The sequence below is a fragment of the Pogoniulus pusillus genome, chromosome 6 (genome assembly GCF_015220805.1).
Source record: "Pogoniulus pusillus isolate bPogPus1 chromosome 6, bPogPus1.pri, whole genome shotgun sequence".
In the NCBI taxonomy this organism is placed as follows: domain Eukaryota; kingdom Metazoa; phylum Chordata; class Aves; order Piciformes; family Lybiidae; genus Pogoniulus; species Pogoniulus pusillus.
This window is the reverse complement of record NC_087269.1, coordinates 22,332,483-22,355,467: the sequence shown is the minus strand read 5'-3', so window position 1 is coordinate 22,355,467 and position 22,985 is coordinate 22,332,483. Positions and strand designations below refer to the sequence as shown.

At 41.7% G+C, this 22,985-nt stretch overlaps 2 protein-coding genes across 34 annotated transcripts in view; both read left to right on the top strand.

Moving 5' to 3' along the window:
- SORBS1 (sorbin and SH3 domain containing 1) overlaps positions 1 to 22,985 on the top strand; it is a 187,137-nt gene that overhangs the window by 122,468 nt on the left and 41,684 nt on the right. For 24 of the 33 annotated variants that reach the window (XM_064144867.1, XM_064144861.1, XM_064144866.1 and 21 more), the window contains 9 exons: positions 3,938 to 3,964; positions 4,129 to 4,244; positions 7,745 to 8,116; positions 10,945 to 11,092; positions 16,095 to 16,124; positions 19,793 to 19,968; positions 20,686 to 20,749; positions 21,826 to 21,900; positions 22,238 to 22,300. In XM_064144867.1, the coding sequence (XP_064000937.1) occupies positions 3,938 to 3,964; positions 4,129 to 4,244; positions 7,745 to 8,116; positions 10,945 to 11,092; positions 16,095 to 16,124; positions 19,793 to 19,968; positions 20,686 to 20,749; positions 21,826 to 21,900; positions 22,238 to 22,300 (1,071 nt within the window). The remainder of the gene's footprint in view (positions 1 to 3,937; positions 3,965 to 4,128; positions 4,245 to 7,744; positions 8,117 to 10,944; positions 11,093 to 16,094; positions 16,125 to 19,792; positions 19,969 to 20,685; positions 20,750 to 21,825; positions 21,901 to 22,237; positions 22,301 to 22,985) is intronic. The other 9 variants (XM_064144875.1, XM_064144870.1, XM_064144869.1 and 6 more) reach the window with 5 other exon arrangements.
- Positions 6,291 to 7,798, top strand: LOC135175757 (A-kinase anchor protein 1, mitochondrial-like; the record flags this gene model as incomplete). Its single annotated transcript, XM_064144049.1, has 1 exon — positions 6,291 to 7,798. A coding segment is annotated over one exon (993 nt), but the record flags the coding sequence as incomplete, so codon positions are not given.

Genomic DNA, 22,985 nt, shown 5'->3' with positions numbered 1-22,985 from the left:
GAGATCCACCAGTGATTCCAAAGATAGAAATGGACTCTGTCCCTTTGCAATTAGATGGCAATAAAGTACACTGAGCACCTGTGTCAACTAAAGCCCTGTATTTCCGAACTCTTGAACTGCCAGGCCACCTAATGAATACATTCCAATAGATTCGGTTCTCTCCACTATCCCTTTCCTCCTCCTGGCTGGAGGCAGGGCACCCCTAATGCTGAACATGGCATGTAGGGTGTACACAGTGATTGGTGTTGTTGCGAGAGGAACTGCAACTGTTGGAACAATTGCAGTTGCTCTCGGGAGCTGAAGAAGTGACAGCTACTTTCCTGGCATTGCTGCCTCCGTTTCTGCCACTCTGCAGATCCCTGACCCTCTTTGAAAGAGCTGAAGTAGGTTTACCATCCCATTTGTTCATGTTCTCACCGTATGTGTCACGCAGAAGTATCCACAGTGACGCACGTGATTGCTGCTGTCTGGGTGGAATTTGTCTCCTCCTAGGCTGGAATTGCCTTGCAGGAGGTGGGCGTCTGTTCCTGACTGCAGAAACATTCACCCATTCAGATGATGCAGGAATGGTATCCTTGACCAGATTGGAAATTGAGGTTGTAAGATCCTCCTTCAGTTCTTTCATGCTCTCCTTAATGCCATCTCTAATACCATCTTTAAGCTCTGTAGTCATAGTCTTTATGGCACAGATTATACCAGAATGTGACAAACTGTCCTCAATCTGCCTGAGCTGATCAGTGAATTCACCAACAGTGAAAGATCTTCCATTATCACTCCTTGATAGAAACTTACTGGCCAAGATGTTAGCATAGGATGAAGGAGCAAGCTTAATCAGCTTCTTCATGAGACCTGTTCCCAAAGGAATATCGTCAGGCTCATGAGTGCCATGATCTCCATAAAGCACTTCCTTCACAGCAAACTCCTTCAGAAGCTTAATTCCCTGCTCAACAGTGTTCCACTTCTTGGCAGCCCATGGCAAATCATCTCGGGAAGGATATCTCATAGCCACAGCCAACAAAAGGCGTGTCCACAAGCTAACCCTACCAAGAGGACTTGCCAGGTGTTTGTCCACTCCACTCTCCTTAGTGAGTGGTCCCAGCTGCTTGGCAGACTTGTCTCCTACCTGCAGAGCATTAGCACCAATACCACGGCATCTCACTAACCAGCTTAGGATTGGCTCACCTGATTCCCTTGTGTATTCCTTCCTAACTTCCCTGACTTCTCTGAGTGGATCCTTGGAACCTTGGATGTCATCTTCCTCCTCTTCCTCCTGTTGTTCTGGTGGTGCCGGGCCTAACACAATCTTCCTCATAGCATTCCTAAACTCATTGGAACCATCCTCTCTCCTGGCAGCTAACCTCACAGCGCTCCTCTCACTTGAGTATTGTTGTCTCAGCACATCTACAAGGTCTCGCAGACTAACTGCCTCCTCTTCCTCCTCTTGCTGCTGATCACCAGAGGTCCCATCTCTTACATCCTCCTGCGAACCACTCTTTGTCTTAGCTTTTGCCTTAGCAGGTGCCAGAAGGGCCTGAGCAGCAACAGACTTGGATGTGTCTGCTGGAGGATTTGAATCTTTAGGAGTCTGACTTGGAGCATTTGTATCCTTAGGGGTCTGACCTGGAGCTTGTGAGTTCAAATCTGCCTTGCTTTTAACAGGAGGATTTTGGTTCTGGTCTGCTGGCTGGGGGTTCGAATTGGCTGAGCTGGTGTCATTAGGATTTGGACTGACTGGGCTAGCGTTACCAGCATTAGTAGTATTATTAACATTAGTGGGATTATTTGCCTGTCCTCCTGGGATGCCTGCCAACCCTGACGTGTTTTGATTGTTGCTAGGGACATTCTGATTTTGGGTACCTGCCTGTCCTCCTGAGGCTCCTGCTGAACTCTGCCTGTTATCATTATTGTTTACGTTAGTGGCGGGTACACTGGCCGTGTTCCCAGCACTTGGAGAAGGAGGGGCAGAGGCTGGCAAGGGGGAAGCCGATGACTGTGTTCCCTTGTTTTGCTGTGAAAGAGACTGCTTCTGAGACACAGAATTTTTCCTAGCTCTTACAGAAACTGGTTTTGAATTTTTCACAAATAATGCCAAAATTAATATGAAATTTAAAACTACAAGAGCCAGTATAATGCCCAGCAACCATGCCATGCTCTGTTTCGAGTAGCAATCCTTGCAGGGATTTGGCATTTCAGTTTGGGGCTGGATGACCCTCATGAGAGCAGTAGATAAAGCAGACTCTCGATTGATTGTAACATTATTGACAAAAACTCTTGTAATATCACTAGTAATATTCTCAGTGACACTAAAACCAGCATAACCAAGAATAAAATCACCCCAGCTCCAGAACATGTTTGAAAGCTTAACTTTAGCCTTCTTAAAAACTACATGAAGCAAGAAATAACCAATTTGATCTTTGATCCAGTTGTACACAAAAAACCAGAAAACAGGCCACACAGCAATCCCCACCAAGTACAATAGCTGCTTGATTAGCTTCATCTTAATTCCCAGAGCTAATTTCCACTCACTCCAAAATATCTAGCCCCACGTTGGGAAAGCCAATAAAAAATGTGATGGTTTGGGGGTTACCCCGCCCCCCCACACTTTTGAATTTGCCCCAGCTAACTCAGACGGCCTCTGGGAATATAGATGAAGCAATTTATTTACAGCTAGCAGAATTTACAAGCAGCTATTTACAATATATATAGTTATATACAATTATATACAGAAATATACAATGGATAAACAATACAAAAAGCACAACTCCCCTCCCAGAAACCTGAGTCCCCAGGAGGGGCTCTCAAACCACCCCAACACCTCCCCCCGGCCCTCTCAACCTTACCCCAGTTCTCAGGAAGAAAAGAGGTGCAGCCAAGAGGTTAGGGAGCAAGGTTAGTAGGAGCAGGGTTAATGAGATGTGACCAGGTCTAAGGCAAAAGCAAGAGTGAGAAACAAAATGGAGAAAAAGTCTTTCTTCTTCCCAGAGTTCTCAGCGAGACTATGAGAGAAGTTGACATCAATTGTTTTTCATTTCACTGCCCGTTATCTAGTTCTTTTACCAAAACATTCCAGCTTGCTTCAAACTAGCACACCTACCCTCTTTTCATCCTTGCCATTCTCCGTTTCTTCACTCCTACCCCCCACCACTGCCTCTGTCGTTTCTGTTGATGACTTCATAAATTTCCAGCAGCTTGAATGGCAATGAGCCTATTACTATGGAAATCAGCTCATTAATACTTCCTTTGCTTACTCTCTCTATTGCTTTATGAAATGTACTCTGGAGCTGGAATAGCTTTTTGCATATAACTTAAACAGCAAAATGGGTGGAGGGGTGGGCAGGAGCCCAGTGGGAGGTGGGTAAAATCTGATTAAAGCATTGCATCTAGCTGCAGGGACTAGGTTGCAACATGACATCATATTCTGTAACTCACTTCATGTACGTGCACTTAGTCTGCAAAACCTGATCCGTTTGTTGGCAGTCCTTTATCTCAGTTAATCGTACACAGTGATGTTGTTAAGAATCAGTATGTCTTCATGGCCCATATCATGGCTGAATGACAGAGTCCCTGCATTTCCAGTGATTTATAGTGTCTGGATGTCTAAAGCTGCAGCTTTAGAAAGTAGCTATCCGGGCTGCCTTTTTTGCCTCTGAAATAAGAATGTCAATGAACAATTGTTTCTTCATTGCTCTGAATGAATTGCCTTGTGTTTACAAAGGTCAGAAACAAGGAGGGCATCATGTTTAGGGCTGGTCTCTATGGTAATGAGGCAGCCTATCAGCTCTGCATTTTATATGTGAAATGAAGTAACTCAGCTCTTAACTTCAATTGGTATGTGTTTTCTGTAATTGTAATGGTTTATTTTTTCCCCTCTTTCCTTTTCTTCTATGCTATCCTCTACCTTCACCTCTTCCATCCCTCCTTTTTCTGAAACATTTAGGTCTGGAGCCAGAGAACCCAGAAGCAGGTACAGACTTTGGCTGCTTATGTTGTTGCTTCTGTTGCTTTCTTGAAAGTATTTCTTGTTGCCTGGGGAGGAAAAAAAAAGGAAAAAGAAAAGAGTTCCCTTCTTTCACTTATCCTGTATCTGGAGAGAATCTTCTGTGATCTCAGTTTTCCTTCCCCTCATAGATGATTGGAGGTCATCAGCTAATACTGATGCCAATGGGGATGCTCAGCCATCTTCTCTGGCTGCCAAGGGTTACAGGAGTGTGCGTCCAAACCTTTCCTCAGACGGCAAGCCACAGGTAAGCCTATCTTCTGTGACCCTGAGAGTGATCTTCTGAGTTCAAGCACTGGATTCATGGTCAGGAGTCCTGGGCTGAACTCCAAACCTTGCTGCAGACTTGGGTAAGTTGCTGTGCTCAGCTTTTCCCGTCTTTAAAATGGGGTCAACGCCAACATCAGCAGTGTTGTGGAGCTCTTTGGTGTGTCCAAGTACACCAAAGTGTTTCCTTGGTGAATGAATGAGGAGGGCAATGCTATTTGTTTTCAAGAAAAAAGGTGAAATAGTCTTCTATTGCTGTTTCTTATGTTGGTCTGTTTCCTAGAGGTTGATGCAAACTTAAAGCAGAGCCTTTCAATTTTAGCACTGTAAGGTTATTTGTACCTGAAGGCAAATTGTTGAGGTCAGTCTGTTAAGAGAAGTGTAACCTCTCTGTTTTTCTTTTGGGTGGTTGCTCTGCATAGAAGCAGTCTGAAAGTTGATAAGAAAACTGCTTTCTTGTGCTAAACGGAGTTCCTTTAAAGCCTTGTCCCATATCAGGGTGACTGTTCCCATCATCAGAGACCTAAAGCAATGCCACAGAACAGGCACAGTTACTGAAATTGTAAGTCGAAGTGGAAGAAGACACAACTCAGATGAAGGCATGGGAAGAAGTGGCACCTTAAAGGAGAAAGCCATTTACTGCCTGATACTTAGCAGCTGTCCTGTAGTCCCTTAATGATCTTGATGAACAGAGAGTGCACTGATGCACATAGTGCTTCTTATAGAAGCCTCAAGGACTACTGTCCAAATGAAGATAAAATGGAAAACAGCAATTTCAGATGGTGAATTACTATTTCTGGATAATACTATGTAGTAGTAAAATGAGGCTTCACCTAATTTAGGGAAATACTCTGTCACTTTGAAGTCTCCAAACTGAAACTTTGGATTCCTCAAGGAAGGATTCCTTAAGGAATCAAAAGGAATGAGCCTGTTGCAGAAGCAGAGCTCCTTTAGAAGTAGCACTCGCCAACCCACTTCTCCACTGTCTTACACATCAGGGAAGCAGGATGGATAAGAGGGGCAGCATGAGGATAGTAGATTTTGATACAGCAGCTGTAATTTTATTAAATAGCTCTGTATCCATTTAGCAAGGATAGGTGGTGGCCAGAACCTATCATATGTGGACTAATTTTAAAGGAGGTTTTTTTTTCCAGATTTGTTAAGATAGCTCCAGTCTCTGATTTTGGCCCTTTTAGCAGTGGTTTGGTGAACTTTGTCCATAAATATATGACAGCAGTGTGTGTGTAAAACCTATTTTTGTAGTCTCCAGAAGGTTAATTTGCAAGAATACAGGACTCTGCTGTTCACTAGGCAGGTGTTTTAACCCTCTTCCTTTCAGTGGTACGTAGTTTTCAGCTACTGGCAACAAAGTAATAAGTTATTTCTAAGTTATTTTACTTCAAACTTCACCCTTCAGAAAAAAAAATGAACCACTGTAATTGAAGTGGGAGTTACATCCATCAGGCAGTTGTGAAGTTAGCAACCTGTGCTGCAAAGTACCAGAGCTTTTTCTATTATTTACTAAAAGCAGGATTTGTCTGTTGATGATCTTGATACTCTGGAGGCAAATTCTTATGAACTCGATTTCTCAACAGACTTTAATTGTTCTGAAGTTCTGAAAGAATTCTGAAGACTGAAAAATCCTAAAGAGAATTTTGGAAGAAAGAAATACTGACTTAGCCAGCTGTGGCACGCTGTAGTATTCACATGCCTGCTTTCATTAGCACTTGTTAGCCAGGATATTAAATCTTGACTCAGACTTTCTCAGGGGCATGGTGGGTGTTGCTGTGCAGGCCTCTCGAAACAATACAGCACTGAGATTTATTTAGTCCAGAGAAAGAAATGCGTAAGGCAGAGGTTTGTGAACTGGGTAAAGTTTGTGTGCTGCTCTGAGCAGTGCTAAGAGTGTGTGAGATGATGTATGTGAGTGAATTCTGCACTGACCTTCCGGATACTGTATTTGTTTTTTGTTTTGCTGTATTAAAAGCTGCTTAACCCAGGTCTAATGACCAAGTTCATTCTCTAAATTAATTTTTTTTCCCTTCCTTTTCCCTTTCATTTGGTGCTACTTTCTCTCTCCCTCTCTTCCATCTTGACTCTGTGTGGGCAGGCTGTTGCTCCTCCCCGTCCTCCTCTTCCCAAAGAGGAAAGCTTTGCATGGCGTCCTCGCACTGACACTAAAGTGACCAACCTGTTGCCGGTGCCCATCATGGACTGTGTGTACCTGAGTACACCCAAGCCTTATGTGCAGCGTGCATCACCAAATGCCAGTGCACGGTGTTACTTCTCATCACCTACCCCCTTTGGGGCCATCTCCAGTGGGAAGCAAGGCTTGTCAGCAGGGCATTCTCCCTCTTCAGGCCCCAAAGATGAGGTGCATGCTGGGCAGCCACTCTCAGAAAGTCATTCTTCGTTGGATACATCATCCATACAATGCAACCCTGCCAGGGCAGATCCCAGTAGTAAGACTGGAATGAATTCCAGTCATGAGACGAAGGCAGATAAAAAGGTCACCAAACTATATGTAGCTTGTTTATCTAACAACACTTGCTCAGCCGCATCTGAAAATTCCACTGGCACCACACACGATCCAGCAGCCAGTACCAGTTTGGGTGCTGAGCTCACTCAGGCACCAGCCACCAACGTTGTTTCCTCTGTAACAGATACTGGAAAGTCTCTTCCTGCTCCTCCTCCTCCTGTTCCTCCCAGGCCGTATTTTTACATTGTCCTCAGTAAAGACGCAGTTAGTTATGGTGCGGGCCAGCCCTCCTGGACTCAGTCGTCACCTCCGCAGGCTGTGAGGGACAGAGTGCTAGAGCCCCAGAGCACAGCTGCCACAGAGGACAGGATGAAAAAAGAGCCTTACCTTACTCAGCAGCGACAGCCACCCTACAAGGCAATGGGACGCAGCATGGTACAGGTTTTCTCCATAACCTTGTTTTCTTTCAGCCGTGTGAACGGTTCTTTAATGCATTACAATGTTTTCTTAATGCTTTATTTCCTCCTACCTAATTCCTGAGCACTCTGTGCCATCTGAGTCTTGGAGTATTCTATTCAATAATACTTAACACCCCTTGTGCACCCTCCCAACATTATCTGTGTGTTTGTGTATGTGTGGTGCTTGCAGGGGCTTGGGTTGAGCTGGTGAAGATCTTCCTAGTTTAGGGAGGTGTGAAAGAAGCAAACTGTAATGTGATGGTTGGTGCTTCTTAAGTGATAGTGAATGCAGAGCTGTTCTGTGATTCAGCCTCACTGCACAGCACTGGAGATGAGGGGTGATGAGGGAAAGGAAGGTGTTTGTGAAAAACTGCGTGTATTCATAGAGGCCAGGGCTGCAAGACTGAAGATGTCTCCCTTAAGGAAAGAAAATCTGTTTGGGCTACATATTAATTTGGGTGCATCCTTGCATGACACTATATGCCTGCATTAGACTAAAGTACCAATCTCCCCCATTGCATAACAACACCTTGTTTCCTACAGGATGCCACTGCCACTACCACAGCTCAGCCTGGGGTTATAGTAGTCCCCCTCCTCCAGGTTAATCCAGACAGACAGCACGAAGGCAGCTCCAGCACTCCACCACCACCTCTGGTTCCTTTTGGGCAAAGCTCCGTATTCCCTGAGACTGTTTCTCCTCGGTCACCCTTGACTTTTCCAACTCTAGATGATTTCATTCCCCCACATCTCCAAAGAGGTTTCCATCATAGCCAAGCACCTTCCACATCTGCTACATTACCCTCTGTTTACCCAAAACTGCCATTCTTCTCGTCACCACCTTCACTTGTCCCTCCAGTCACAGAGGCTTTGCACAGAGGCTTGAAGCCTGAAATCACTGGAGTCATCTCACACACAGTAAGCTTGCCAAGTACCCTCCTTGCCCTTTACCAAAATGTGTATTCCCAGATTAAAATTACTTTCTCCTTGCAATACTAAACTTGAGAGAGGAGTGATGACTCATTCCCTGCCAACAGCATGACAACTGAAACCTTGTTTATGCCCTGTGCTAGTGCATGCCTGGTGACTGCCTTGTGCAGCTTTGAGCTTTCTATTGACTCCTTGCAATAAAATTTGACTCTATCCCTTTGTGCCTGTTCTGGTAGGTGATGCACACCTCAAGAGTCTTTGCAGAATGTGCTCAGAATGAATTCTGTATAAACAAAATAACTGCAACTAACTGATCTCTTCAGGCTCTTTTAATAGCATCCTTAATCATGTTTGAATAACATTTAAAGCAGCAACAGGTTAGGGCTGGTTTTGTGTTCCACTTGGAGCAACAAGTCCCTATGGTCCCTACAGAAATCCCTGCTGAAAGCAGTGTAAGATTGCTGCCCATATCCAATGACTTACAAGCAGCAATATCACTTATTGAGCTAAAAGTCTTCTCAAGCATGTGAGTGCTATGGGATAAGTAGAGGGAGAGTCTCTTCTCAGAGTGAAATTGTTGATCTTTGAAAGTTTTGAAGAATTCAATCCACAACCACTTTAAAGGGAAATTTACTGTGTTCTTCTTGGATTAGGTTCTGTTTCTTTTTAAACTCATCACTTGTTTTAAAAAAGTCCTCAGAAACTAGAGGGAAAAGTAACTCTCAGCTAAAGTTACAGCAGAAGCAAAAAGAAGCACTTGACCATCCTTGTGCTGGAAGTCTTAAAAAACACAGATTTCTGGATATATGGTTGCTTGTAAGGACAAGTAAGAGTTCAGCAGAAACCTCTTCCTCTCATAATGATGCTTTCTGATCCACATGGAGCCTCTGACTATAGGGATCTAGCAAACAGACACGTATGGGGAAAAAAACCAAAACAAGCCACAAAGCAACCAAAGATGATATTTTTAAAAGTTTAAAATGTATTGGCCTTTTAGTGGTTATTTTGGTGTTTGGTCGTTCTTTGAGTTTTGTTTTGGTTTTTTTTTTCTGCAAAGAGCAATAAAGTTTGGGGGATCTGATGGGATTTTTTTCTTTGTCCTTTTTTTTTTCTTTTCTAATTTGGAATCTGCCTGCAGACGTCAGAAAAAATCAGCTAGCATCCAAATCATAGAATAGTGCAAATAATGTAGCACCTGGTTTTCGTGAGATGAGAGTTTTGAAACACTTTTGGATATGCTTACTTCAGGCATTCAGTCATAGAGCTCTTTCCCAGTTATTTAAGTGGTCTTTGTTCACCCACTTTGGTGATTAATCTGTGGCTGCTGAGCATATTCTGATCTGATTTTTTTTTTCTTTGAGGGCTTCTTTATATTGTAGTTATCAAAGTGAAGCTTAAATCCAACTCCCTCAAACCTCTCCCTGACTCCCACTCCTTTTCCTAAATTGTGTTGTTTGCAGTATAAACACAGCAAAATGGGGCTGGGTTTCTCTCTTAAGGACATCTATTTCTGAAGACCATTTATTCTTTCATATTCTCATGAAATACAGCCTGATCAGATGCTGCTTGGAGCAAGATCACCTTCAACCAGCAGAACAGGGTTGGTGTTCCCTGTTTCCTCTCTAGGCTGCAGATGCTTGTTCTGATTATGGCCAATTCTCACTATCATGTATCTCTTAGCTCTGGTGCCAGTCCTCACTCTGGCCCTTGTTTAGCCCCCTGTCTAATCCTATAAGTCCTTTCCTCTGTGACTGATAGATAGGAAGAGCACTGAGTTACATTTGGCCAGAAAAGCCAGGAATTCTTCTGAAGCAATATTCAGATTTTTAATAGTGATGAAAATCCCTCTGAATGCTTGGCTCCGTTTTACAGATCAGTGGCCTGCAGCATTTCAGTCTGGCAGTAGAGCAGCAGGAGTGCCAAAGTCTGGTATGCTGTTCCATACTGTCTTTGTTTGAATGCTTATTCCCTGTTAACAGTAACTGTGCATCCAAATTCCTTAAGGTGCTTGAAAAATAGTCTAAAATGGCACAGAGGGTCCTAGTCATCATCCCTTCTTTATCTTTTCCTCTTACTACCAACAAAAGCCTGCTATCCCTAGAGTGAGATTTTTCAAAGATGCACTAGGTTTTACAGTCTCCCTGCTGACATAGCCTGTGTTTCTACAGAACAACCAAAGCTGTGGTTTGCTTTAGGAGCGCAAGAACAGCTTGCTCTATGTGCTGCACTGGCAGAGTCATGTTGAATATCTTTCTTGCTAAAGTTCTAATCTTTACTCTCTATAGGGTTTTGGAGTTTTTTCATTTTAACCAGATGTCACATCCCCTGAGTGGTGGTGCTAACTTTATTTCTCTGACCTTCCTTACCCAAACTGGCAGCAGTAATAATGTTTCTTTCCAGAACTGCATGAGTTTTGCACATCTGACTTCTTTCTATGAAAGGCATACTTTCAAAACAAATGTTTGTGTATATACTTAGTGGGAGAAAGATGTCTGTGTCTTACGCACCGCAGCCAGATTGTGCTCCTTTCTGGCACCCTCTGTTTGCTCCAAGGGGTCTGACGGGTTAAATTAATGCCTCCTTTTGGGATTGGAGTTATGAAACCCAACACCAAATAATTATAGTACTGCCTTAGCAAACTAATTGCATTAACAATGAGCAGGGTACCCACACTGAGTAGGGTAACACTCATGCTTATGCCATTTTTACTAAAATTAGCTGTGACTGTTTAAAATTCCTTTTGGGTTTTTTTTTCCAGATTTTTCCAGTGTAGCAGCCTTTTGCATGCTGCTAATGGTGTGTTGCTCTCCTTACAGGACCCAGGTCCTGTACTAAATGAAGTGTCTCAGCCTGGCTCTGGCACCGACTGTTCAACCTCCTTTACTTCCATCAACAAGTCGTCCTCTGCCTATCCTTCTACCACGATCGTCAATCCCACTATTGTCCTCTTGCAGCACAATCGAGGTAAGGAGACTTGCATATTGATGTTTGTGGCTCAAAACGAGCCACCTGTTGTACTACGAGGAACTGGAGAATGTGTGCACCGTGGACAATTGTCTAGACTACTAAGAGCTAACAAAGCTACCTCCAGATAGTTGTAGTGACTAGAGCATACAGCAGGCAGGCAAGAAGTTAGAAGTGTGGGACAGTGCCTGCTATTCCTAATTAAAACCTGTGAATCAGAGGCTGAGGTAGGGGAAGAGGAGGTGTAAGGTATATGAATAACTTGTAGGATAACAGTTTATTACCCATCTGATGTTCAGACATGGTAGGGAAAAGGTATATGCTCACATCAATCTGTCAAAAGAAGCAAGGTAGTTTGTGAGAGAGAATTTCCTCACTGGACAAGAGGATATAATACTTCTCAGCTACTGCAGTGTCAAAGTAGATGTATTTTCAGTTACTGTGTGAGAGATGTGACCTGAAAATTCCTAGCAGAACGTACCCAATGGTAAATAATTAATTTGCCCTTAAGTTTGAACTTGGCAGTTTGTTCCTCTGTCTATAACTGCATCAACTCAGAGTAATAATTGTAGTAGTTATTGAACTCTAAGTTTACAAGTGAACAGAAAAAACTTATTTACTAAGCTAAGCCTTTCTTGGCCTTGCAGCATCTCCCTCTGAATGGATAACAGCATCAGTTTACCTCTGGCATTAGAGGGAAACTTTGCTTCTCCTTTTTAGTCTTTCTGATGACTGGCATTACCCCATCTTCCCAGTTCATTGTACATCACTAAAGACTAGCTTATACAGAGCCACGCAAATGCAGTCCTATTTCCTCTGGTTTCCAGTGGACATAGGAAACTCCAGGACAAGCAGATTCTGATTAACTATGCTAGAACTCCCCATTTGCAAAGAAAAAGAACAAATCACAAAATAAGGTCAAGACTTGCATTCCTCATATTGTAGTCATTCGAATTACAAGTGTGCATAGACGTGCTCTTTTGCAGCCCCTCATGCATTTTTTCATCATCTTTTTTAACACAGGCTTTAGTCTTTGATCCTGAAGATAGTGTCCTCACTGTAGCCCATCTCATTATAGGAGTGGTGATTGAGTTACCTCTTTCTTTTCACCAGCATCTGAAGATCTTTCTTACGTGCTACTGAATGATGGTGTTAGGATTTCTCAGATGCTTCAATGGGAAGAAAATACTATTTCAGGCAGCCTCTTTTTATCTCCAAATCTTTTGCTGATTTTCTTGAGGTGGGATACACTTTTCCACATTAAACTTGGAGCGTTTTAGCATGTACCCACAAAGATGTTTTCTCTCTAGATTTTAGGAGCACAAGAGAAAAGTCTGTTCAATACGGTGATCCACACACAGTGGCTCTGAGACAACTGATGTAAAATCGTTCTCTTTACTAATTACCTTCACAGATAACTATTTGTCCTGTCTGGATATGTCTTTCCTTTGACAATTACTGCTTGTAATACTCTATCCTGATATATTATAGGGCCTTCTCTCATCACATTTTTGCTGACTGTGATACAGATTGGGGTCTGCTAAGCAACGTTAGTGTGTGGAGTATCTCATTCCAATGATTGAGTTTTGGTCTGTATTAGTCAAACTTGTAATTTGCAAGAATCACATTGAACTGGTTTGACAAGACATCTTAGTTATAAATCTGTATTGACTGATACTGCATGTGATATCTTTCAGTAAGATCCCATGTAAGTTGTTACATTTTTTTCTGGCATCATTGTCAACTTGACAGATAGATGTCCTAGCCATCGCACTAATGCTTGTCAAAGGTTGTCACAACATTTGCTTTCTTCCTTGTCCTCTGGAATTCTTTGCATTCCAAGACATGCTGAGGATGAACGTTAGTGGTTCAATGAGCTGCTTACTCTAAAACTGCTCTCTTTAGAACAGAAAACTGCTCTAAAATCCTTTGGTATAGTTCATATGAATGTGCTAATTTTCAAGTATCCAACTTCAGTTGCTGTCTTTCAGCATGGTCCTTAGTTACTGTGGAAGTGGAAAGTATTTCTCCATCAGGTGACAGGCCATCAGGCTTTTTACTCATCTACATTTGGAAGGAAAAAAAATTCAAATAATAATCAGATGTATCATCTTTTCTGATGTCTTCTTAACAGTTCCACTCTGGCTGTTTAGTAAAAGAACAAGAGCATTGTTAGAGTTCTCTTTATTTTTCATGTTACTCAGAACATACTTTTGAATATCTGTTAAATCTTTTACTTCCAGTGTCATTTTCTTTCACTTCCCAGCACATGTTACCTACTCATAGGTGTACATTTTCTTAGTTTTTCATCTTTGTGTTGTGGGTTTCTTACAGTCCTTATTCATCTGTTCTTATTTAGGCTTTATACCAGCGTAACATTAAGATTATTTTTGCTAACTTAGTGTTTTTAAATGGTTCTCAAATCTTAGTTATCTCTTAGATTGCTGTCCTGGCTGACACGATTCATACTTATTTCATCTTCATGGACCTTATCTATTAAAAAATGCTCTGAAGGCATATAACAAATGGTTACACCTTTCCCTGAGTAGTTAATTACGCTTTGTGCTGAAATTGATTCTTTCATATGAAGATGAGGTTTAATATCAATTCCTCTTGGGTGCTGTGAAGTACCCTCTGAATTAGAAAATTCAAGGGCATTGTAATGCTGGCAGTCTGAGATCTCCAGCAGTTTATTTAGTCTTCCAGATGCATAATGTGGCTTTCTTTCTCCTCAGTGGGTTATTGATTGCTTTTAAAGGAGATATCTTATTCTGTGATTGTTTTAGCAGACATCACCTACTGTCCTATTTCATGCTTTAGCTGGTAGTTCATTATTCTGTAAGCATGAAAGACTCTTTGATTTGCAGCTATCAGAGGCTTAGAAACAAGTAATGGCATTTGAATCACATACATTACACTGTATCTTTCTTTTTTTCTTTTTGTCTGCTTGATCTTATTCAGTAAGTTGTTACAAGAAATCTCAGATTTTTTTCTGCTGGATTTCAGTAATGCTAACTGAATAAGAATTAGGATTATAAAAAAGGAATTTCAGATCCTCTTGTTCATTTTTAGCACCAAGGTAAGAGCTTCTTTCTTTCATATATGTTGGTGTCTTGATTAATTTTATGACACTAAATGTGTGCTCAAGTACTTCTTTCTTGCTCCCCTTTCGTTATTGATTTCAAGTCTTAGTCTCCTCCAGTGCCCCCTCCTCAGGGAGCATTGAGGGCACCTGTAATTATTCATTCACTGTTGCCAGCATTTATTCCTCTGCTCAACCCTTTCTCTGAGAAGCCTCAAAGTTTTTTGCCTTTATTTAGTCCCAGAACACATTATCAAGGGTGAAAACTTGGTCTACCTGGTGCATGCCTGGGGCTGCAGGCCGCCTGTGGTCAGGCAGGAGAACAAAATAGCTGATACCTCCTGCTCAATTAGCTTCTGTCTGTAAGCAGCTCTCTTTCCTACTTAGACAAATAAGTGAAAAAGAAACCTTTTCCCCATGTAAAAAGCACTAAAACATACTTTTTAAAAAATAAAAAGTCTACTAATATATGATATTTTCTCTCCTGTGGAAAAAGATATAGGAGGGATGTCTCAAAATTTGACTCTTGAAACCATGTTTATGTGAGGGCATCTTAGTGATTGAACTTTAGTGAATATGATGGATGAAGCTAAGACTATCTTTGCATCTCTTTTTTTTCCATTCTTGTAACACAGTGGCATACTCCTGATGGCCTGCTTAGGAGAGTGAACCCTGCAGCAGGTGGTTCCCATGTGGTCTTTGGGTTCAGATTGCTAACCCTTCCTTTTATCCACTGCGTATAGGGATTTGTTTCATGTTGGCAGCTATCATGTGCATAGTGCACATGAGCAACTTGACATTGGTGGTTAGCAGAGCAGAAGAGCTGAGGTTAAAGAACGAAGTTTCTAAGTATTGGTGAGGAAGCTTCACCTAGTGAAGAGAAATGTAAGTCTCCCTTGCTGAGATAATCCACTTAGTACAAATATCTAGTGAAGTACGGATATGCTAGTGAACACCCATATACCTGGAGGATTGTTAACATACTACTGATATGCTCGGCAAGCATCCCATACCACCAAAAAACACCAGCATTTCCTGGGTAGGCTTTGCATGGCATGGTTTATTATGACTGTATAATAAGTGTGATTAATATATGGCAATTTTGAAATCTTTGCATTAACAACATGAGCTTTCAAGAGTGTTTGTGTTTTGTATGTCAGTAAAATAATTTATTGTTTTCAAATGACTTTCATGCTTTAAATGAAACAATTGCTGGCGAGTAAAAAGAGCAGAGAATAGAGAGCTAAGAATTCTTGGTTTGTTCCCACCAGTGACTTTGAGAAGTCATTTGGGCATCCCTTTAGAAAGCAGCTGTGAGCATCAGCTTCAGGGTGGTCAAACATGCTGGAATACCACAAACGTTGCAGCCTGAGAACTCAGTAATGAAAGGTCCTAAACCAGGAGGACCATTATGGAATCAAAGCCTTAACCTAGTTGTATCTGTGCTCAAATCACCAACTCTGTGATTCAGCAGTGTGTGATGAGCCTCAGCAAGCATCAACAATGGTTTGGTCCTTTCCTACATCATTTGAAATGCTATAGTGTTCTTGTTTCAAAATGTGCTTCCTGCTGATGGTAGCGAAGTTAACTGTCAAGTTGTTTGTAAGTCTTTACTGGTTTTCAAATTGTCTTTTGCCCAACTTTTAAAAATTTTCTGATGTTAAGAAAAAAAAAACAAGTTCTTTGCGATTGTATTGGTCACTGCATCATGAGGTTTATATTGTTCCATGAGACCACTGTGTGGAGAGGGACTGTGGGCTGTCATGTTGGCAGAGCATTTGACAACAGACTCCAGCAGCTGCTGCCATTCTGTCTACAGCATACTTCTTGCCTGTCAGAAATGCAGCACCAGAGCATTTGCTGTTTGTCTCACTCGTTTGTTCTGTGTTTCTTTTTGTTTTGTTTCTTCTGTTACCACAGAACAGCAAAAAAGGCTTAGTAGCCTGGCAGGTATGACATGAAAGGTCTGCTACCACCCAACTGCTGCCTCTGCTGAAGCAAAGCTGCTGCTTTGTTAGCTTGTGGGTACCTTTAGCAAATACACTTCCCAGGAACTGCAAAAGAATTAGTATAAATATTTATCCGGGCTTAGTCTAGGTGACACAGTGTTTGATTTCAGTCTTTTCTCCAAATGCTACCTGTGTGTTCGCATGTTAATATGCTGAAACCCTGAATTACTCATCTGTTCCTCCTAAGCTGAAAGATTTACATGGCTTCAAGTTGACTTTTGGGGCTGCCTTTTGAGCCTTTAGCTTCATTCCCTTGGGGCATATTCTCAAGTTTCTCTACACAGTCACTAATCTCCTTTGTGGTGAGGAGAGAGGAAGAGAAGTAAGTCATAGTATTTGCATGACTCCTAGAGCAGAAAAATATGTGCCAGATGTTAAGAAATAGATGGTGAAATTGTAGTGTGCAACCATGCAACAGATCTCCTCTTGAAAGAAGAGCACATTATTTTCCTGGTTATCTTTCCCTTCCCACACCCCAGATAAAAGTAGCTCAGTCTATATTGGGCATTATAGGAGCAGTGCACTATGCAACACTTCCCCATGTTAGTATTCTTTGGTTATGGCCATGTTTGGGTAAATGGAGATGTGAGAGAGAAGAGAATCAGAGTGTCCAAGTGCTACAAGCTCTTCCTCTCTGTGTGGGCCCCGGAGTAGTGGAGCATGTCCCTGAGGACATCGTTTGCCAAGAAGGCAGCTGCTAACCTGGACCTCGACCTCATCCACCAGGTTCCTTCAGCTGCAGCACCAACCAGTCTCTCCTCTCTGCTGTTATGCTGGTGAGGTGACATGCTGCAAAACAGCTTACAGTGGTTTTCTCTCAGCTCCTTTCCTCCACATAGCAGACACCACTCAGCTGTAAGTCAAATGCTGGCATTTGCATTTGGACAGAAGGCTCCTGCTGGTTTTCCTTTTCACAAGGTGTTTCCCTTCATTATCAGGAACGCCTTTGTTTTCTGAGCTAGATATAAGACAGAGTGGTTTGTTACAGCCCAAATGATCCTCACTCTGGAAAAGTGAAGGATGTTGTGGCACAGCTGGGTCTGACCTGTTCTCTGTGTGCCAAAACAGCCACACCAAGCTTCTGACTATCATCTCTCCCCCTGCTTTTGTGTCCTGTTGGTTACAGCAATAAAGCTCTCTTGCTGTGTAACCCCACATATTGCTGCTGCTCTTGCTGAGGAGTGGCTCGGGTGCCATGTGTGCCAACTGGTACAATCTGGTTAGGCACCAGACCGACTGGTACAGTTAGGCACCATATTTGACTCTGATGTTTAAGTACCTCAAAGGCTACTATATGCTTCAATAAACTACTGAAATTACTGCGGTAAGTCAGTATGAAGTTTAGCAGTTACTCTTCAAGTTGTAGGTATTGCAGGAAGCCTGTGGTGAAAGGTATCTGCTTTAGTTCCTCCGTCCCTACAGACACCTGTGAACGAGGTATCTGTGTTTTCAGTCCCAGCTGAGCAGCCAAAGTAGACCAGCAGCAAAGCCTGTCCTCTTGATTGAGACCCAACAGAGTGCACAGGGAGGGCTTGCCCTATACTGTGCTGCCACACAGGCCTTTCCTGTCTCTCAAGTTGTCAGTCCAGCACCTTCGACTAGTTCTAAGTACAGTCCAGAAAATAACTGTGAACACTTCCTCACAATACATTTAACTGGCTAGTAGATTTCCCCTCTGCCTGTGCCATGCTAGCTATCTCCCAGACCTTCATGTTATGATATTAAATAGGTAAGTTCGTGGTTGGGAGATAGCTGGCACAGGCAGTTGGTGGGGTTTATTTTCACTAAATCAACAGAATTAAAATTTTGCTTTGATCATGGCTGGTCCACTGGCAAATCAGATTGTGGTACTTTTACCCTGCTTTTCATGTCTGTGGTAGGTTAATTGAATTTTATCATTGGAGATTCAGATGGGGTCTACCTGGAAAACAGCCAACTGCTTTTCCAGTGCAGTGAGATAGGCAATCAGAGAGAAGTAATGTATATTTACCAATCCCTGTAAGGGACTGGATCTGTGACTTTCTCTGACATTGAATTGTTTAGCCTGCAGAACAAAATGACTTTTCTAGACTAGAAGCTCAGGAATGCTAACATTATCAGAGTCAGAGAAGCTGTGAGCTTTCCTGAAGTTTGCATCTTGTTCACATCCTTACTCACATTCAAAAAACTGTTTGCTTTTGGTCTTCAAGATCATGTAATAATGGTCTAGTTTCAGTTGCTTTTTCCATGTTCTGTTTATAGTGGCTTAGTAAGGAGTTTAGTAATGGAAATGGACCAAAACCTTCCTACAAAAGGGAGACCCTTGTATGCTGTGGGCATGAAAGGGCCAGAAGACAGAGCACATTCACTCACATGAAGGGGAAATAGGATGAAAAGGCTAAACAAAGATTTAATAGATGGTTTGCCCCATTTTGAACATTTTAAAATATTAATGTTTTCTTAAAGAGGAGGAAGACATGGTAATTTCAGAGATGGTAATTACCATTCAGAGATGGTCATTTCAGAGCAATCATTCAAACCCAAATCCTTCACATACTGAGTTTCACAGGACAGAATTGTGTTTGCTCAAGGTACCAACAGACCAATGCTTTGTTATGCATGACCCTTTCCTCTTTTAACTGCCCCTTTCATATTTCTGCACAATTTATGGCTTTGGGCAGTATGATGATGTGCATGTGAATAAACATATCTTTCTCTTTTCAGTGCATGCAGTGATGTGAAAAGCATAGGTTTAGCAAAGTCTTGATGAGACAGACTGTAAAATTACAAATGTATTCTCTCTAGAAAGTCCACATAGAAAAAGTCCTTGGCAGAGCCTGAGGGTTGCTGTACCACAGCTCTTCAGAGCATAGTGAAGCTTCAGAGCAACTTGAGCTCCTTTGTTTTTCTTGGCCAATGGTGGTGGTGATTTGTCAGTTGTCAGGATGATGTCAGTTGGGCAGTGTCAAGGAATTTCAGGTGGAAGCAAGGCTGTCTGGATGAATTAGTTGTTTCTCCTCCATCTTTATGCAGACTCCACATCTTCACAGAGATTCATGTGCAAGAGGAATCATACATACACTTAAAGAACAGTGGACTCTTTTTATTTACAGACTCCCATTTTGTGCCCTCTGTTTAGGGCACAGAGGTGGATTTGAAGCATTGTATGCTTTCTGTAATGAATGGAATTGTCAGGCAGGTGAGTGCAAGCTGTTAAGAAGTAGTGCCCGGCCATCATGTTGGATGTTCCATTAGAGTGGAACCACTGTCAGGAAGACATCTAGGAGACTGTATCACTGAGGCTTTTCCAATGAAGAATGAGATTGCAGAGTCCCTAATTAGACAAAAAACAACTCCCAAACAGTCCCTGAAAACAAAATTTTCCATTGCTTTACATGACAGCTGAAACTGTCAAATGATGTGTGATGGTTGCTACCTGAGAGATGGTAGCCAGCTTTTGGTGGTGTTAATCAATTTTTTTTGATGATAGATTTCTCTCAGTCTAGATACTAACCACAGCTAGCAGTGATGCAGTCTGTCTCATCAAATTCTTGCTATGATTTCTGCCTTTAAAGAGGGGAATGTGGTGAATGCTGGAATGAGATAAGAATATTCCATTGTCGTTTTCAGATTCAGTGCCAGACAGACTAGTTTCTGATAAAGTCGATTCAGTGCTCATACAGGACAAGCCAGCTCAGGAGACAGTGCCAAGTGAGAAGAGAGGAATGGAAGAGAAGAGAAGCATTGTCAAGAGCCCTCAGCATGTGATTGACACCTCCATCGATGATATTGGCATTCCATTGAGGGTAAGACAATGCCGAGCATATGGTCAGTGCATAAAGCCTTGGCCAGATTCTACCTGCCTTAGGACTCAGGAAATTCACAAAAGCTGCAGAGACTGCAGAGATTTAAGGGAAGATAAAATTCTGATTGCAATGTATTTTATGGTGAACATTTCCGTGTACTACCAATGAGCTATTTCAACTGCCACACGGAGAAAAACAATAGAAGAATTATGCTGCTTTTCATCATGTGTTAGAGTTGTCTCATCTTAGTAATCTTAAAAGCAAATATCTCTTGTATATGTGTTTAAGTTCACTTAGAGTTCGGAGGGAATTATCATTAATAGAATTATTAACCTTTCAACTAGTCTGGAGTGATTTGAACACTAAATGTTTCTACTGTGCTTTGAATACTTGGGAAATTAGTACATATGAATAAAACAGGCAAAGTGTCTGATTTTAGGTGTCAAATCAGATTCATACACAAAACCTTCCACACAATCCATGGTTCTACACAGGATACAACCTAGTCCTAAAAAGCTTGTACATTATTAGTGACTCGAGTGAAGGCTGTAGCTTCATTACATGCTAGATTATATACCTGAGCGAAATCACTCATATTTCAGAGCATTAATTTCCTGTAGCAAAGATTAAACATTTTTAATTTCTGGAATTTTTGAAAGATCTTTGAAAGACATTATTGTAATCATTTACACATATATATATTTACTTTTCCAATAGAATACAGACAGATCAAAGGACTGGTACAAGACAATGTTCAAACAGATCCACAAGATAAATAGAGGTACTGTAACACTGATGTTTTTTATTTACTTTAAAATACTGCCTTGATAACATTTTGTTACATTCATGTGAAGAATTGTACAGGATATTATATAGGAGTGTTTTATATTAACTGGTGTATTTGAAATCTCTGAAGTCAAAGATGAGAGAACAGTGAAGGCCAATGGAAAGTCTGAGTTGTTCTGAAAAGTGAACTGCAGTGCCTTCATGGAAGCAGGGGTACTATTTGAGATCAGAGAGCAAACACATCCCTGAGTCAGTTTTAGCAGCTGACCCCACCTCCCCACTTTTAAAGGTCGATAGGTTATCAGTGAACCTTCTCAGTGCGCAGTAGAAAACTTTTTATGCTGTGAAGCTTTAGTACCTGTGTAACAAAGATTGATTTGAAGCTTGCTGAAACCAATGGAAAGGTTCCTGTTGACTTTTTGGTGAGTTTAGAATCCGAAGTCTGTTTTCACAAAACCTCAGTGTTCCTCCTTTTAAAATCCAGAATTGTGGTGAGTACTGGCAGACTTTGTAGTGGTGTGGTCTACTTTGGGGCACATCTGTGCCTGGCTGCTGGTACCTTCATGATCTTTCTTCTGCATGAGAAATGGCTGCAGTAGCATTTGAAAACTGAACCCTCAGAACAGCATTAGATGCAGACAAATGCAATTCAGGACTGTGCTTTCATAATCAGACACAGGGCATGCAAAACTGAAGCTGTGTTTGCTGCTGCAGATGCTGTCGTGACGAGCTTTATGCACAGATAGCTGCTGTGCAGTATTGGATGGAATGGGAAAGAACTGAACTGTTTCTAATCCCAGTACTCTTAACAGAGGCCCTTCAGCTCAGCCAAAGGCTGTGCTGAGAAATAGGAGAATGAGTTCACTCCTCTTGGCTTCCAAGGTCTCTTCCAGGGCCCAGACATGCAAGGCAGCAATGAGCAAAGAGGCATCTAGGCTGTGCCATGATACAATGTCAGCACAAGAGGAGAGACTCTTCTCCAGTCAACTTGTATGAATTCTTGTCTTGCCCTTCCTCCCCTTTAAATCTGTCCTCTCTGTTCTGTTTCAAAAATCATGTTCCTCTCCTTAGACACTCCTGAAGAAAACCCTTATTGCCCTACCTACACATTTCCTGAACTTCCTGAAATCCAGCAAAAAATTGAAGGTACCAGAAGTTTAGTCAGAGTATCTGTTGTCTTGTGCTTTGAGTTAACTGTAGATAACTATCCCTAATAGCAAGTAGCTCCAGGTCCTAGATTTCCCTTACCCATGTGTTACAATGGCTGGAAATTCAGTTATTCTCAGTATACCTTCTTGTATGATGCAATAAATAACTAAATCTTTGCTAATCCATTAATCTTTTTTTTGAAGTGTGATGCCATTTACTCTGGTGTTATTAAAGTAGGCAATAAAATCATATGATGATAGGAAATTGGGGAATGAAGCAGAACTTCCACTTCATTGTGGATAGTCTCAAACTCAGCTGCTTTTCTCTGCTGCAGAAGACAATCCTTATTCTCCTACATACCAGTTTCCTGCGTCCACTCCTAGTCCTATCTCTGAAGGTAATAATAATAAAGGACCATATATACTTTTCTGCACAGATGCTGCCTTATCCATTTATTTTCTTCCTGGAGTTTTTTCTATTTGCTGAGCATTGTGCTGCCTCATAATGATTTGCTGCACTCTAAGCATTGCCTTGACTGTATGATGCCTTTTTGGCTTTGCAGTGCTCCTCTGGCTTTGTAATTAGCATTTGACTAATGTTACAGACTTGGAGTTTGCTTGGTTTTATGTGCTTATCAGTTGTACTTAGTGATGTGTGTGCAGTGATTATTTAACATGCCTAGAATGCTGACTTACATGTTAAAGATGTGGTTTAACTGAGATTTCTCCCACCTCCCTTTTGGATCAATAATTTTGTTTAATTATTCCCTTCTGGTTTTGAATATTAAGTATTGAGTATTCGGGCCAGATCAGAAATGCCACTGAAGTTCACTGACAAAAAGGCTGCTTGCTTCAGTGGGTTTCAGATCAGTCCCTCAAATTAATCTTTTTTAATCAATATAACATAGGTTCAGGGCTGGCCTTAGGTACTCTTGGCATATCTAGGCAAGGACAGAGTCTGGTAGTCTCATCAGCACAGCTTGCAGCTTCAAATAATACTGTCTTTACCATATCATCTTCACATGCTCAGCAGATTTCTTTAACTTCATGTACAAACCAGAATCTTTTGCAGTTGTGTTTCAG